At 36.9% G+C, this 15114-nt stretch overlaps 2 protein-coding genes across 2 annotated transcripts; one reads left to right on the top strand and one right to left on the bottom strand.

Moving 5' to 3' along the window:
- Positions 1-2988: 2988 nt before the first annotated feature.
- Positions 2989-5392, top strand: LOC145028574 (Transducin/WD40 repeat-like superfamily protein). Its single transcript, XM_078977272.1, has 5 exons — positions 2989-3144; positions 3293-3419; positions 3724-3905; positions 3970-4165; positions 4250-5392. Coding segments are annotated over exons 1-5 (1530 nt in total). The 5' UTR covers positions 2989-3142; the 3' UTR covers positions 5273-5392.
- An 83-nt stretch (positions 5393-5475) lies between these two features.
- Positions 5476-8841, bottom strand: LOC145003586 (putative multidrug resistance protein). Its single transcript, XM_078962633.1, has 3 exons — positions 8411-8841; positions 7796-8336; positions 5476-7713 (listed from the first exon to the last, which is right to left on the bottom strand). Exons 1-3 carry the CDS (start codon positions 8839-8841, stop codon positions 5476-5478), a joined length of 3210 nt encoding a protein of 1069 aa, XP_078818759.1.
- Positions 8842-15114: the final 6273 nt, after the last annotated feature.

Genomic DNA, 15114 nt, shown 5'->3' with positions numbered 1-15114 from the left:
TCGACGAAGATACCAAGATGGAAGGCCACCATCGTCGAAGTTACTAAGAGAGAAAGACAGAAAGCAATATCCTTCCCGTGATTCTGAGAAGTACCTGAAACACATAACACATAACATGGTAAGTACGAAGCTTAGTGAGTTCCCCAAAGTACCACACATATCCTATTAGCCTCTCATGGCTATATTCACAATAAGACCCTCCGGTTAATGTGTCTCAGTGGGACCCTCTGTCCCACAACTTAGATGGACCCTTTGGTCCCTCAACTCGGTAACTCAATTAATCACAATATACATATCACAACAACAATAAGCAGGATATCTCAACACGCAACATATGCGCATAGAAAATGCATACTATCACACAACTTAGGTAAGCACATAAGATCAATATTTACACAGATTACTATAACAACATAAGTCACAAAGACAGTATGCACGATAATACATATCACATTATAAACAAACAAGACCCTACGGTCCATAATGTACTAAGACCCTCCGGTCAATAGTGTAAATACGACCCTCTGGTCATCAACGAGAATAAGACCCTTCGGTCACACACAAATTACAACACAGGTAAGTATAGTGAGAAGACTTACCTCGGATGGCGGACAGATCCTACAAATGTTGTTGTTGTACTCCGGACTCCAACCTCTAACACTGAGCCAAACCCACAATTAACCTCATTAGGATCTAAGACCATACCTTCACATATTAGGTCTAAATATGGTCCACCAACCCAGCCCATAAATAACCCAAGCCAATTGGGCCCACCAAGGCCCCAATATCACATGGGTCCACAAAAAGTCCTCTAATGGCCCAACTATGACCCAATTTTCCAAATTAGGCCCAAACCTTCATACGGGCCTTACCCTAAAGCCCATCTAAAATTCTAATCCACATGATTGCTCTTGGGTAGCCCATCAATAGCCTAATAGAAAAGCCCAACACAAGGCCCAAGCAAATTTAGGGTTTTCACATAAAATGACGATTAGGGTTAAGTGTTTCTTACTTAACCCATTAAGTTCATTATTCCACTAAGCCATCATACAATAGAATCATCATGAGTGATAACTTCAGTCCACTGGTCCAAACGCGGGTCCCAATAGGCCCAAACCAACAAACCCAAAATTAGGGTTTTCTAGCGCTATAACCATCCAACTAGCCTAGATCAAGCATTTGGGCCGATTAGGGTTCACTATGCCAAGCACTACCCACTACCACCTCAGATAGTGGTGGTCAGTGGCGGCCGCCACCTCATGGTGGTGGTGGTGGGTTTTCCGGCCACATAAACACACATATAACTTCCAAAATACTAAAAAAAGTGGAAACACTTGAGCACACACCCATAAACACACCCACAGCCACCTCCCACGGTGGATGGTGGCAGTGGAGAGCGGCAGAAAACAACATTGGATGGCTGCCACCACCTCCCGGTGGTGGTGGCGGGTTCTTTTGATTTCCAGCCGATTATACCTACATACATACAAACAAATGCAATCTGAATCACACAAACACGTCCACTCAGCCTCATAGGGCGGTAGACAACGACTGATGGCCTAGAAGCGGCGACCTAAGCCCACCGGTGACCACAATCGATGTTTACGACGTCGCATTCACTGCGAGAATGAAGAGAGAGAGGAGGTGGGTGCCGTTAGACTTACCAGCAACTTCCCATTCACTCAAACCCAGCACATCGACGCATCAAGGCTCAACACTCGGCCTCGGTGGTTTGTTCGACTGCCCAAATACGTCTCCGATAGTAAGGGTTGTAGTGACGACAATCAACGGTGAGATAGCAAGTGGAACAAGGTGGCAGTCGGACTTGGCGAATCGAGCGGTGGCTGAGGAGTCTCACCTTGGTGGCGGCTAAAGAAAAGATACACTATGGTTAGGTTACTTAGGTTACTCAACGTACATCTCTTGAAACGGGAAGGAAAGGACTCAAAGGAGCATAAGGTCTAAACCCGTGCACCTTCAAACATCCATCCATTCTTTCCATATTTGGTCCCCACTCCACCAAAACTTCTCAATATAATCCCGACATTTACCATTCAACCCCTAAGCCTTCCGATCCTTTCAATTTAAGTCCAAAAACATACCATACACACCCTGACTTCTAAAACCCTTCTCAGTTTAAATCCAAAAATTACTCTTTTAATCCTCAAAATCCAAAATTATATCAATTAGCTCCCTAACACCAACACTCCGCTAAATATTATTTACTTTAGGATCACTATTCACATTAACCCTTATCCATTTATTTACTTAATACACGAGATGTTACATCTTTGTTCTCAGATCTAGACTTTGAAAGGGTTGCCGGAGGTGAAAGGGGATGCTGATGGTTGGAACACTTCATTTTTCTCTGATGTTTGTTAGTGGGTGATGTCTGAAAAAGTGTCCAATGAAGGGGATGGAGGGGAAATGGGAATCGTATATGTGAGGAGTCCGATGATGTCCACCTCATGTCTATTCCTCCCTCTTCAATGGCTGTAGTCTTGTGGTTATGTATTCTAGGGTTCAACTTTACAACCACGGTGTGAGTTTTTTTGGTTTTTTTATAGGATTATTGGGTGTTTTTTGGATTTTTCGATTTCCGATTGTGAGGGGTGAGAATGAGAGTATCAGTGGACCCAAGCGATGGTAGGTGGTCCTAGGTGGTCGTAGATGGTGGCCAGTGGTTGGCCGAAGAGTGTATATCGGAGATAGTTGGCTAGTGGTGACCGATAATGCCCAGACTTCTATTTAGATGAAGAAAGAGATAAAGAAATAAATATGTAATTAATTAAATATAACTAACAAATAAAAATAAATAAAAAAGAAATAAATAAGAGCAAAATCATCCTTTTATATAAGAAAAATGATATTAAGGATGAAACATACAAAATTCAAATAAACCGAGTTGATTTTTGCAAATAAACATGAAATTTTATTATTATTTATTATTATTATTATTATTAGTAGTAGTATTCGGGGAGGGAGGAATCTTGTAATCCACTCTTTTAAAAATTCAGACACTTCATCCTAACTTTCATCTACAAATAATTTCGTTCTCTCAAGAAAACCCTTTCAACATAAAAGCCCGAAAACCTCAATTTAAATCGATTATTCCAATCAGGATTGTAACCTAATCATCATCATGTAAGTAATCGTTTCGCTAGGCTTCGATGAACATTGAATTCTATGAATCACTTGTACAACTAAGAATCGACTAATTTCATATACTGAATCTGCTTACACTGTTTCTGATTGAATATTGATTGATTGATCGATCGAGTTCGCTTTTTAGGTCAGAAGACGAAATTGCGATAGAAGCAATAAAGCATGCTTTGAAGGCTCTTCGGAAGCGGCATCTGCTGGAGGAGGGAGCTCACGGACCTGCTATTATAGCTCTTTCTAAACCTATTGCTTCTCAGGTTCTCTTTCTGTACTCAAATGCACACATATACTGCAATCTTGGATTTTTTTTCCTTTCCACAACTTGTTTGTGTTCAGATGCATTTCAATTGTCTGCCAGTTTTGTAAACATTCAAGGAGTTACTGTGAATTTTATCAAGAACGTTATGGCTATAGAAACTGTTCATATATAATATTTACATGCTTTAAAATTATCTGGAAGAAAGCAGACAATAAGGTGTCAAAAAGGTTTGTGGAAAGTTAAAGTGTCTTGGTATGCCAATCTGATATAACTGATTTTCTTTATATATATGCAACATGAAGGGTTCAGAATGGAAGGATAAAGCAGAAACTCTTGAATTGGAACTTCAGCAATGTTACAAAGCTCAATCTCGATTATCCGAGCAGCTTGTGGTGGAAGTGGCCGAATCTAGGGCTGCAAAATCCTTAGTCCAGGAGAAAGAAGCCTTAATTCCTAATCTTGAAAATGACCTTTCTCAAGCAAGGTTTTCCCCTTTCCTTCTGTGTGGTTTAATTCACAATAATATTATCTTGATGACTGTTATGCAGGGATGAATGTTCTCGCTTGGCTGCACTTCTAGAGGAAAAGACTAAAGGCCTAGAATTGCTTATGGGTGAGAATAAGGAACTGAAATCTCAATATGAAGAAATGAGAACTAGAGCTATCAATGCAGAGACTGAAAACAAGACATTGATTGATCGGTGGATGTTGCAGAAAATGCAGGATGCTGAACGCCTTAACGAGGTATATGCTTTAGTTCTTGTTTCTTTTTTACTTAATTTGCTTCAGACTCTTCATTCATATTTAAATTTATATTTATATTTTCAGGCGAATGCTTTATATGAAGACATGTTATGTAAGCTCAAAGCCAATGGACTCGAACAACTTGCAAGACAACAGATAGATGGTATAGTCCGCCAAAGTGAAGAAGGAGCCGAATACTACGTGGAGTCCACCATACCAAACACCTGCAACCACCGGATCCCCGCCCACGAAGGCGGCTGTGCTTCAATCCTCTTCGAAAACACTTCCGGAAAATTACTCACCGGAGGACAAGACCAAACTGTTAAAATGTGGGACACAACAACCGGTCAACTCACTAAAACCTACCATGGTTGCATAGGATCCATCCTTGATCTCACCCTTACAAATGACAACACATGTCTAATAGCAGCAAGCAGCTCCAACAACCTATACGCATGGGACACAAATACGGGTCGTGTTCGCCACACCCTCACAGGTCATAAAGATAAAGTATGCGCTGTTGATGTCAGCAGATTCTCCAATCGCCATGTTGCCAGCTCAGCGTATGACCGGACAATCAAGATATGGGATCTTAACAAAGGGTATTGTGTCAACACGATTATCTTCCCGAGTAATTGTAATACTTTGTCTTTCACGCCAGATGGACAGACGATTTGTTCGGGACACATGGACGGGCATTTAAGGTTGTGGGACATGAAGAGTGGGAAATTATTGAGTGAGGTTGCGGCGCATTCTCTTGCTGTGACCTCTATTTCTCTTTCTAGAAATGGGAATACGGTGTTGACAAGTGGGAGGGATAATTTGCATAATTTGTTTGATACAAGGACTCTTGAAGTAATGGGGACATTGAGAGCGAATGGGAATAGAGTTGCTTCTAATTGGAGTAGATCTTGTATTAGTGCTGATGATAATTATGTTGCTGCTGGATCTGTTGATGGTGTTGTTCATGTTTGGTCGATTTCCAAGGGTAATATTGTCAGTACACTTAAGGAGCATACGGGTTCGGTTTTGTCTTGTTCTTGGAGTGGAATTGGGAAACCGTTGGCTACATCGGACAGGAATGGAATCGTTTGTTTGTGGACATAAGATTGGAATCACTTTTGTTACGTTTGTACAGATATGTTTTTTTTTTTTTTCGTTAGTACATTTGTTATATGAAAAAGTTGATGGATTTTTTATTTAAGTTTAAACAAGATTTGATTACAAGATCTTTGATTACAGAATAGCTACTATATAAAACTTTATAGCAGGTAATGGATGTTTATTACAAGCTCACTTTCCAATTTCTACTACTTATGGAAGGTTTGTTGTTGAAGACTGAAAAGGGAAAAGTAAGCACCCTCTTTACCTTTAGCTAACAGATCATCATGAGAACCTTCTTCTACAACTCTTCCATTATCAATCACTGATATTTTATTGGATCTTTGAATTGTAGACAATCGGTGAGCTACAATCACACATGTTCTACCAACCATGGTTTTCTCAAGAGCATCTTGAACGAGTGCCTCTGATCTCAAATCCAAAGCACTTGTGGCCTCATCAAGAAGTAAAATAGCTGGATTTTTCAAAATTGCTCGAGCAATCACGATTCTTTGCTTCTGTCCACCTGATAACTGCACCCCTCTTTCACCACAGTAAGTCTCATACCCATCTTTCATTGAACTTATGAATTCATGGATATTTGCTAGATTTGCTGCTTGGATTATCTCGGCTTCTGTTGCATTCTCTTTCCCATAAGCAATGTTTTCTTTTATTGTTTCTGCAAACAAAGTAGGCTCCTGACTAACCCATGCTATAAATGACCTTAACGCCCTCAGATTGTATCTGATAATATCCACTCCATCAACTTCCACAGACCCTTTACACGGGTCAAAAAATCGCTGGATCAACCCTATAATTGTTGACTTTCCAGATCCACTTGTTCCAACAAGTGCAACAACCTCACCACCATTGATCTTTAAACTTAGACCTTTAAGTGCCATCTTTGTGGGTCTGCTTAAATAAAAAAAATCCACTTCTTTCAGTTCTATACGCCCTTCTACCTTTTCAGGCATTATCATGTCTTGTTTTGGACTCTGCATTTTGCCTTCTCTTTTTAGAATCATAAACAAGGATTGTAACGCGTTTTTTCCCAATGACAAATCCCCTGTCATACTCCCGGTTTCTGCTATTATCATCCCTGCTGACACCACAATGTAGAATGTCTGAAAAAGGTGTTTGAATGTTATATCTCTCTCATAAAGAAGCCTTCCTCCATACCAATATAAAATGGCAATATTGATATTAGTTAAAAATGGTCTAGCAAACAAAGCCATTCCTTGATACCAATTCTTCTTATCACTCTCCATTTTTCGACCTTTCTGTGTCTCTTCAAACAGCCTCATAACCTGCTCTTGCGAATGATACGCGGTGATAACTCTATGGTTGTTAACCGCTTCACTTGCTATCTCACTGCTCTTGTTCTCGGTTTCCGTTGTCACAAGGGCTTTTAGGTAAAAACACACGATGATGACTAGCTGTAAGGAAACAGCAACAAGAGCGAGTTTCCAAGACAAAATCATACTCAGAATAACAGCTGAAATGGAAGCCGAGATTGCTTGTGCAAAAAACGCCAATCGATCTGCTACGAGGTTTCTCACCATGATTGTGTCTGTAGCAAGTCTCGAACATAATGCTCCCGTGTTGTTGTTTTCTTGATGAAACCACTCGATTTCAAAACTCATGATCTTTGAAAACATTGATTCTCGGACACGTTTGGTTAAATTCTCACCCATGATTCCAAAATAGTAATGCTGGATCACACCGATGATGAAAGAAAATCCAGCAATGGCTAGAAAAATGTAGCATAATGTTGTTGTTTGAGACCGGATTTCATCATGGTTGTTTAGAAAGAAAATGGAAAGCATTGCACCCTGAAAAAACGCGAGTAATGGCTGAATTAATCCGTTAAGTAAAGCACCTATACAACCAATTAGAGCCGATTTCCATTCAGGAGCATTCATCCGAATCAATTCTTTCCATGATAGATTGCTATCTTTTTCAAGATAAGAACTATCTACTATCAGTCTCGTTTTCTCTCTTCTCATGGATAAACCACCACCATCATCATGATCATCATCATCATTATCATCATTATCATCATGTAATGTCTTGATTTTGGTTTCTTGAGATGGTGATACGGTTTGACCGTTGACCGACAATGTGTTCTGTAGTTGGACCATGGTTGAATATGGTCCATGAGTGTTTGAAAGAAGTTGGTTATGTGATCCGGACTCGATTACTTCACCTGATTGCATTACGAAAATTACATCTGCATTATCGAGTGTAGATAAACGATGTGCAATGATTAGTGTTGTTCTTCCTATTGAAGCTTGAGTCAAAGCCTGTTGTACAGCTTTTTCAGAATGTGAATCTAATGAACTTGTGGCCTCATCTAAAAGCAAGATTTTTGGATCTCGAAGTAGGACCCGCGCAATTGAAATCCGTTGCTTCTGCCCTCCCGACATTTGAGTTCCTAATTCTCCCACCTAAGAAAACAAATCAGAACATAAACTAAACAGTAAACACACAATCAAACTTAAAGAAAGTTATAAGAAGGTGCTCACTTACCTGTGTGTCATAACCTTTGGGTAGTTGTGTGATGAATTCATGTGCATTTGCTCTTTTAGCTGCTTCTACAATCTCTTCACTTGTGGCATCTTCTTTCCCGAATAGAATATTTTCTCTGATTGATGTGGCGAAAAGTATAGGATCCTGGCTCACTAACCCGATTTGTCTACGTAACCAGTTTAACTTGAGCGACTTTATGCTGATGTCATCTAACAGAATCTCTCCCTCAAGAGGATCATAGAATCTTTCAATCAGATTTATCACTGTTGACTTACCTGACCCACTGCTACCAACCAGTCCAACGGTTTGACAAGGCTTCACCTTTAAATTGAATTTCTTTAAAACCAAGCTTTCGGGTCTTGATGGGTATGCAAAATAGACATCTTTGAACTCCAATTCACCTCTGATTGAATCTATGGTTGTCCCCTGTTGATCTTCGGAATCTATGGATGGGATTCTTTCAATCATTTCACTAATCACGGCTGCTGAAATACTTGCTTCTGCAAAGTACTTTATGTTCATGAAAGAACTTCCCAATCCACTGCAAAATAGTGATCAAACCATTATATACTAAAATGGCAAAATCTAGAAAAAACAAAATGGTCTTATACTTACAATCCCCCATAGATAACACAAACTCCCGCGCTAAGAATATCTCCACCTTTCAACCCCTTGTCAATGACCAAAACGCCCCCGTACCAGCTTAAAAGCGCCCAAATTGCGTATATAACTCCAACGCTTCCAAACACTATCCCTTTCAGTAAACCTTGTTCGATCCCAAGACTTAAAGTGGGTCCTAACGCGGTTGAAAACCGGTTCACCATTTTATCCTCTCCAACATACGAATGAACTGTCTTTATTGATGAAAAAGCCTGCTCTGCGACCCCACCAGCAACCGCATAAGCTTCTTGTAGCTTCTCTTCATTGCTTGATAACTGCTTTCCGTAAATTGACCCCGGAAGAATCAACAAAAACATCGCGGGGACCGCCACAATCGCCAATCTCCAACACAAATACATACCCGTTATCTCAGCCGCTATGAACATCCATATATTCGTGATAAAATTTGGAATCTGTTAAAAAAATATCATAACATTGTAATAAAGTAAAGGCAGATATCATAAAAACACAACATGTTCCCTTAAAATAAAAGTATATAACGATAAAGAACATGTTGAATTGTGGATCGATCACCTTTTCACTAACGACTCCGTGTAGATTTATCATATCGGTTGAAATACTTGTAGTTACACGAGATGCTTCAAGTGTTGTGTCAAAGTATCCTACTTGTTGGCGTAAAATAGCTTTTAAATATTTGGTGCGTATACGGGATGATTGCCTCTCTGCTGTTCGACCCCAACAGAATCCCTCTGTTTAATGTCAATCCATTGTTAAATGTCTATTTTTGACGACGAGGAGGGCATCCACGTCTTTTGCACAAACGGGCGATTATTTGTCCCGCCCCTTTGGGTGGGACAAAAAATAACAGTATCATCCCATTGACAACCGACTCAGTCTTGGTCTAAACACAGTACAACCTGTTATGTCCTAGACTGTGTATCAAACGGACCCACCTACCTAGAAAAGCGCCTGCACCCACAACAATAGCGATGTAGATAAACGCGAGAGCATACTGCAAAACCGATGGATGTGGTGGTTAGCTAATAGCATTCTACATCGTGTATAGTTATTTTGCTGACATGGACAACTAACCTTATTTACATCCGCGGGTGTTAAAGAGGAAACCGAACCATAAACATTCATCAAATGACTGAAAACCAACATCATTATAGACACACTTAATCCATCTACAAAGCATCCACATGTTCCCAATGCCATTAGAACCATGTCACTCCAGTCAGCATGTTCAAATAACATCCCTAATAATCTGCGAGACACCTTCTCTTTCTCATCGCTCTCATGTTTTCCTGATGATCCATTAATCTCCTTCATTTCTTGATCAAATTTGTCCATCTTTTGGTCTGATGCATGTCATGAATCATAACTTGTTTTTATGCATATTTTATAGCTTAAATGTGTTTAGGACAAAAGCTTATGACCTGCATTTTTAATTTTAAAAGGTGGTCAGCCGTAAGATGATTTATGCTAACAGACGATGATTTCGCTATTAGTAGTATCTATCAATATACATATACATAATGCATTCCACTTTGGGTTGATCAATATTGTTGATTAGGAATCATCTTTTTGGCTTTATTATGCGGTTAAAAACTCTTTGCAAAATTATTGTTGCTTGTTGCTTGGCAGCTAGCTTGTGTCTACATGTATTTTGTATGAATTTTTAATGATGATGACAATGCTATTTAGGCTCTGTTTGTTACACTGATGCATGATTGGATTGGACAAGACTGGACCGAAGTAGACAAACTTTTTAGGATTATTTCCCATGAATGTCTTTTGCAATTTTCATTCTCAATATGAGGCCAAGTCTATCGAAAGTCAAACAGAGTACAAGGTCATCCCGTGTGTTTTCTTGTTCTATGTTATTTTAGTGCCCCGAAAAAGGGGTATGGACATAACATTTTCTTTTGCATTTTACACGAATCTTATTATTCTAAATGTTAAAATTTAGCACCTTGTTTCCATAGATTTCATATGATCCCCTATAAGATAGGATACAATATCTGTTTGGCATCTATTGATTTATTTTTAACTTGCATCTATTTGGCCGTTATACCATGTCTTGCTCTTCGGCCATAGATTCCCTTCCAAGACATTTGTCCTTTTATAAATATATGTGTCGCTCTCTCTGTTTCTTTGATATTGAAGTTCAGTTTAAAAGTCAATCCCATTGCTATTAATATGTAGTTACCACCGAAGATGTTACAAGTACCACCTAATAATTCGCAGTGATGACACATTCTTGTTCGAGTAATTTTCAGTTTTCATCTTTGTAATTCTCAATTTCAGGTGTTTAATGTACTTTTTATTGTTAAAAAACAAACTATTTTATGCTAAAGTTGAAGCAGTTAAAGTAAATTAAATATTCGGTTAATGTGAGAACAATCCATGTATCTTGACAATGTTTATTAAAAGGAACAATAATAAATTCTTAGTAATAGTTGAAATAATATACATTATTAGTAATAGTTGAAATAATATACATTTTTTTAATAAATTATCAATAGTAATAATTTATTATTATGATGTATATGGTGAATATGAAATATGGTTTCATTATGGGTGATAATTCTCAACACGACTCACGACACAATACAAATCAGGTATGAAAATAAACAGGTTTGAGTTGAGATTTCTGACACGCCAACTTGTTAACCGTAATGTTCGGGTTGATATTTGGGTTTGCTGGTCAACCTTAATTTTTTTAAAGGGTATTACCGTTTTAGAGCACACTTCCCCGGAGGTGGTTCACTATTTGGTGATGACATGGACATGTTTTGTCTTTGTATTTGCAAGCGTTGCTACGTTGCTACGTAACCTCCTCTTGGCCACCCAGGAATGAGTCTTGAGTAGATTTGAACTCAAAACCTTCTTGTGAAAAATTCACCGTATAATATATATTATATTTAAATTATGTGACTATGCCTATCAGCCTATGTGTTGCATGCGTTAAATCAAACTAGTCATCACTATTACACAAATAATATTTGAGTTCACGGATCAACTCGCAAACTCACCAACCCGAATCTGACCCACGAACTCATATAACTAAACAGATTAGACGGGTCGTGTGCGGGTTGATGTTTCCAATCTGCCAACCTGTGACACGAATAATTATATGAGTTGTGAACGAGTTGATGTATTCTGACTTGACAACAACCAACCAATTGGAGGCCGACATGATTGTCATCGTAGGCTTATGTATTTTTAAAAAGGTTTTTATATTTTATATTCCTTTTTTTTTTTTTTTTAGATTTCAAATTTAGATTAACGAAATTGAAGTTTCTTGTTTAAATTGTTGAAAGAAATAATAGTATCATGGTCGCCACTCCTTATGTGAGACAAGAAGCCAAAAAAGACAATAAGGTGATTATATGGAATGGAAAAAATAATAAAATATAGTAAAGGCGTCACCATATGGAATAAAAAAATGGTAAAGGTATCACAATACCTCTGGTCTCCAACCAAATTTTCTTTTGAACCAGCATCTGGTCTCCAACCTTATGCTTAATAATTGAAAAATATATAAAAAAAAAAAAACAAGAAATACGCTACTACGTCAGAATCAATGTATATCGGATCTCGGATGATCGGAAATTATGCTTTGGAACAACAAAAAAATGTACATATGATATTAATCTTCCAACGCAAAATTATAAATGTGAATTAAACCAACTCCCAACGGAATTGGACAATTGTGCGGTCGTAATCGGTGACTTTGCGACTTCATCAAGTCTACTCTATTTTGTATATTATAATAAACAAAATATTGTTTTAAAAGAAATTTACGTTTTTTTATTTAGATTCTTCTGTAGGCAGGTGGTGGCAAATCTAACCAACACAATTGACAATGGACATGCTTGTAACTATTATTAGATTTATTAAATAGTTATTAATCCCAATCTTTTTTAGTTGGATGTCATATTCAAAATCAAGGATGCAAATTGGACCCGTGGATTCGGTTACCCACGGGGACCCGACCCTAACAGGGCGGGATTCCCTGATGGATAACAGAGTATGGACGGGGGTTAAAATTCATACCCGAAGCGGGTATGGGGCGGGTACACGTATGATAATGATGTAATGCAAAGCTGTATACAAACAGCTAGAGGAAGAAACAATTACAAAGATCATAAAGAAGAGGGTTTTGCAACCACCGGATCCAAGAAATATTACTTTTACTACATCTATTCAAAAACCAATTGAAAGAGTGAATGATACTTTAAAAAATATGACTTTTCCTCATGCTATGCGTCTGGAACACCATGGTCTATGCCATATATAGTTAAGGTGGAAAATACAAATTTGTTGACACTATTTTTGTTATGCTTAGTTGATGACCTAGATTTGTTAATAATATCAAACTTCACTTTTGGTTTTGATAGGAAAAAGGCATAATTGTTTTAAATATATGTAAATATTACTCTTGTTAACTATAAATGAAAATATTTCTAACTATTTTATTATTTTATGGAGTAATCTTAGAAATTACAAACCCTTTCCATGTGCAAATTACACGTTTTACTTATGATATATTCATGAGAATAAGGTCAACTGGAAAAGACAATGTGTATAGGGAACTACTATGGCAGTAGGCTACAACATGCTATATGTAACATTTTAATGTTGGTAAAAAAGATCTGAAAAAGGTTAAACAATGATGCATATGAATGGTTGAAATAAATCTTCCTAGCACTCACATTTCTCATGTATTGTTTATTTTGTTAGTATGCATATAAATTAGGTTCAAGTATTAGACCATTTAGAATGACATGACTAATATTATAATACATGTTTAGGCGTATCATATTATGATGTGCAACTAAATACTATGTGTGAGTTGCTGAAGAGTGAAGTAGATGATGGAAGAGACAAGCCCATCATCATTGCACTAAAGTTTATCCGTGAGTACTTGATGAAAAAAATTGCAAATATGGAAAAGGTTATAATGAAGTGGAAGGGACCACTAACACCATATGGTACAAAGCTCATGGTCATCAAAATAGAACTTTCCAAAGTACAATGTTGTGTTTATTTTTCATTTGCATGATCAATTTGTGGTTGAGATGAAGGAAAGGTCTTTCTCTTTCAGAAGGTGGGCAGTAGTAACTAGGATGCCATGCAAACATGAAGTGACCATAATATGGGATTTGGGGAAGAACAAAGCATGTGATAGTAAACCTGAAAGATGGACACATCCTATTTATTGGTTGGACACTTGGAGGCATATGTATCATTTCAAGGTACACCCAATTAAATGACAGGAGTGATTAATTAAGTGGACCAAGCCATTATGCACAACCATTTTGATCCCACCTTATCACTGCAAACATGTTGGAAAGCTTAAAAAGACGAGATAGAAGGGAGTTTAGAAAGCTATTAGAAACTATGATTGTGAGTATATGGTGAAAATGTCAAGTTATTAAGACAAGGTATGTAGTAAAATGATCAAAATGTAACAATTTAGATTATAATTAACTTGTAAGGGAAAGCATGGTACATTTGTAAGTGGGAGTAGTTCTAGTTTATAAAATTGTGTCAATAAACCAAAAAATTGACGATCAACAAACCAAAAAAGTTGATGATGAACAAACCAAAATCATTACCAAAAACATTACAATTGCATAACCATTAGTCCATTACAAACCAAAATTGAACGACTAATCAACGTTAATATATTACTTAGATCAATGTAAAAAGTGAAATCAATTTCATAAGGCAAAGACCATTTCCATAATTACGGTCACTGCATAATTCAACCCTATGCTTACAAATAATATTTTATTTATTTATTTGAACCTTTAACTTAATAAATAGAAAATGGAGAAAAATGACAGAAAACCGATGGAGGTGGGTGTGGTATGCAGTGAAATAGATATCGTTGGGAAGGGAAAAGATAAAGGAACGATGCTCGCTTGCAATTTTGAAATCGCATGGCTCGGAAAAGAAAAAGACAAAATAATAATAATATAATCCTCCTTAATAAATGAAGTTTTTTTTTTTTTGACAAATGTCAATCTCTCATGAGTTTTGACACTTGTAATTTTGTGGTATTTTTGAAATAAATATTATCCACTTGTCAATTTTTGATTTGTTTCAATTTTTAAAATTAAAATCATATAATTATATATGTAAAGTATTAAATATCATATATATATATGATATTAAATTGCAATAAATACATTTCTTCATTTAAATCTTATTTAAAGTTGTACATTAAAAATATTTTATATTTCCACTTTAATTTAATATATTTTTTTAAGTGAACCCGTGTATTACACGGGTTTCACACCTAGTAATAATAATAATAGACCTTTTTTTTTTTTTGCAATTTTCTCCACTTAAATAAACTGAAAAGGGAATAGTTTATTAATCAAATCAAATGAAACCATAAGTAAATATAAAATATCCAGATTAACCTGATAAATAGTATTTGTATCACATATTGATTAAGACTAAACTGCACAAATGGTCCTTGTGGTATGTCGAAAATTGCCACTTTGGTCCAAAAAAAGTTTGGACTAGCACCAGAGATTCAAAGCTTTCATTTTGTTGCTTGTTTGGTCAAATTTATTTTAAACTTTTTTAGAATACCAATTTTGCCCTTTGTACTTTCTTTTTCTATTTATTTGTATTACAATAATTAAAAAAGAAAAGAAAAAAACTCACCTACATCA

Source organism: Lactuca saligna, chromosome 1 (genome assembly GCF_052625555.1).
Source record: "Lactuca saligna cultivar CGN05327 chromosome 1, ASM5262555v1, whole genome shotgun sequence".
Lineage (NCBI taxonomy): Eukaryota > Viridiplantae > Streptophyta > Magnoliopsida > Asterales > Asteraceae > Lactuca > Lactuca saligna.
Note: the sequence above shows the minus strand (reverse complement) of the source record. Positions and strands in the feature narration are given on the sequence as shown.

Bases quoted from the DNA above. Each gene is read 5' to 3' on its own strand.
- LOC145003586 (XM_078962633.1), bottom strand. From the start codon at position 8,841: ATGTTCATAGCGGCTGAGATAACGGGTATGTATTTGTGTTGGAGATTG. The intron at 8,337-8,410 runs GTAAGTATAAGA...ACTATTTTGCAG, and splicing joins TGTGTTATCTATGGGGGATT to TGGATTGGGAAGTTCTTTCA. The intron at 7,714-7,795 runs GTAAGTGAGCAC...TTGTTTTCTTAG, and splicing joins CCAAAGGTTATGACACACAG to GTGGGAGAATTAGGAACTCA.
- LOC145028574 (XM_078977272.1), top strand. The intron at 3,906-3,969 runs GTTTTCCCCTTT...ACTGTTATGCAG, and splicing joins AATGACCTTTCTCAAGCAAG to GGATGAATGTTCTCGCTTGG. The intron at 4,166-4,249 runs GTATATGCTTTA...TTATATTTTCAG, and splicing joins ATGCTGAACGCCTTAACGAG to GCGAATGCTTTATATGAAGA.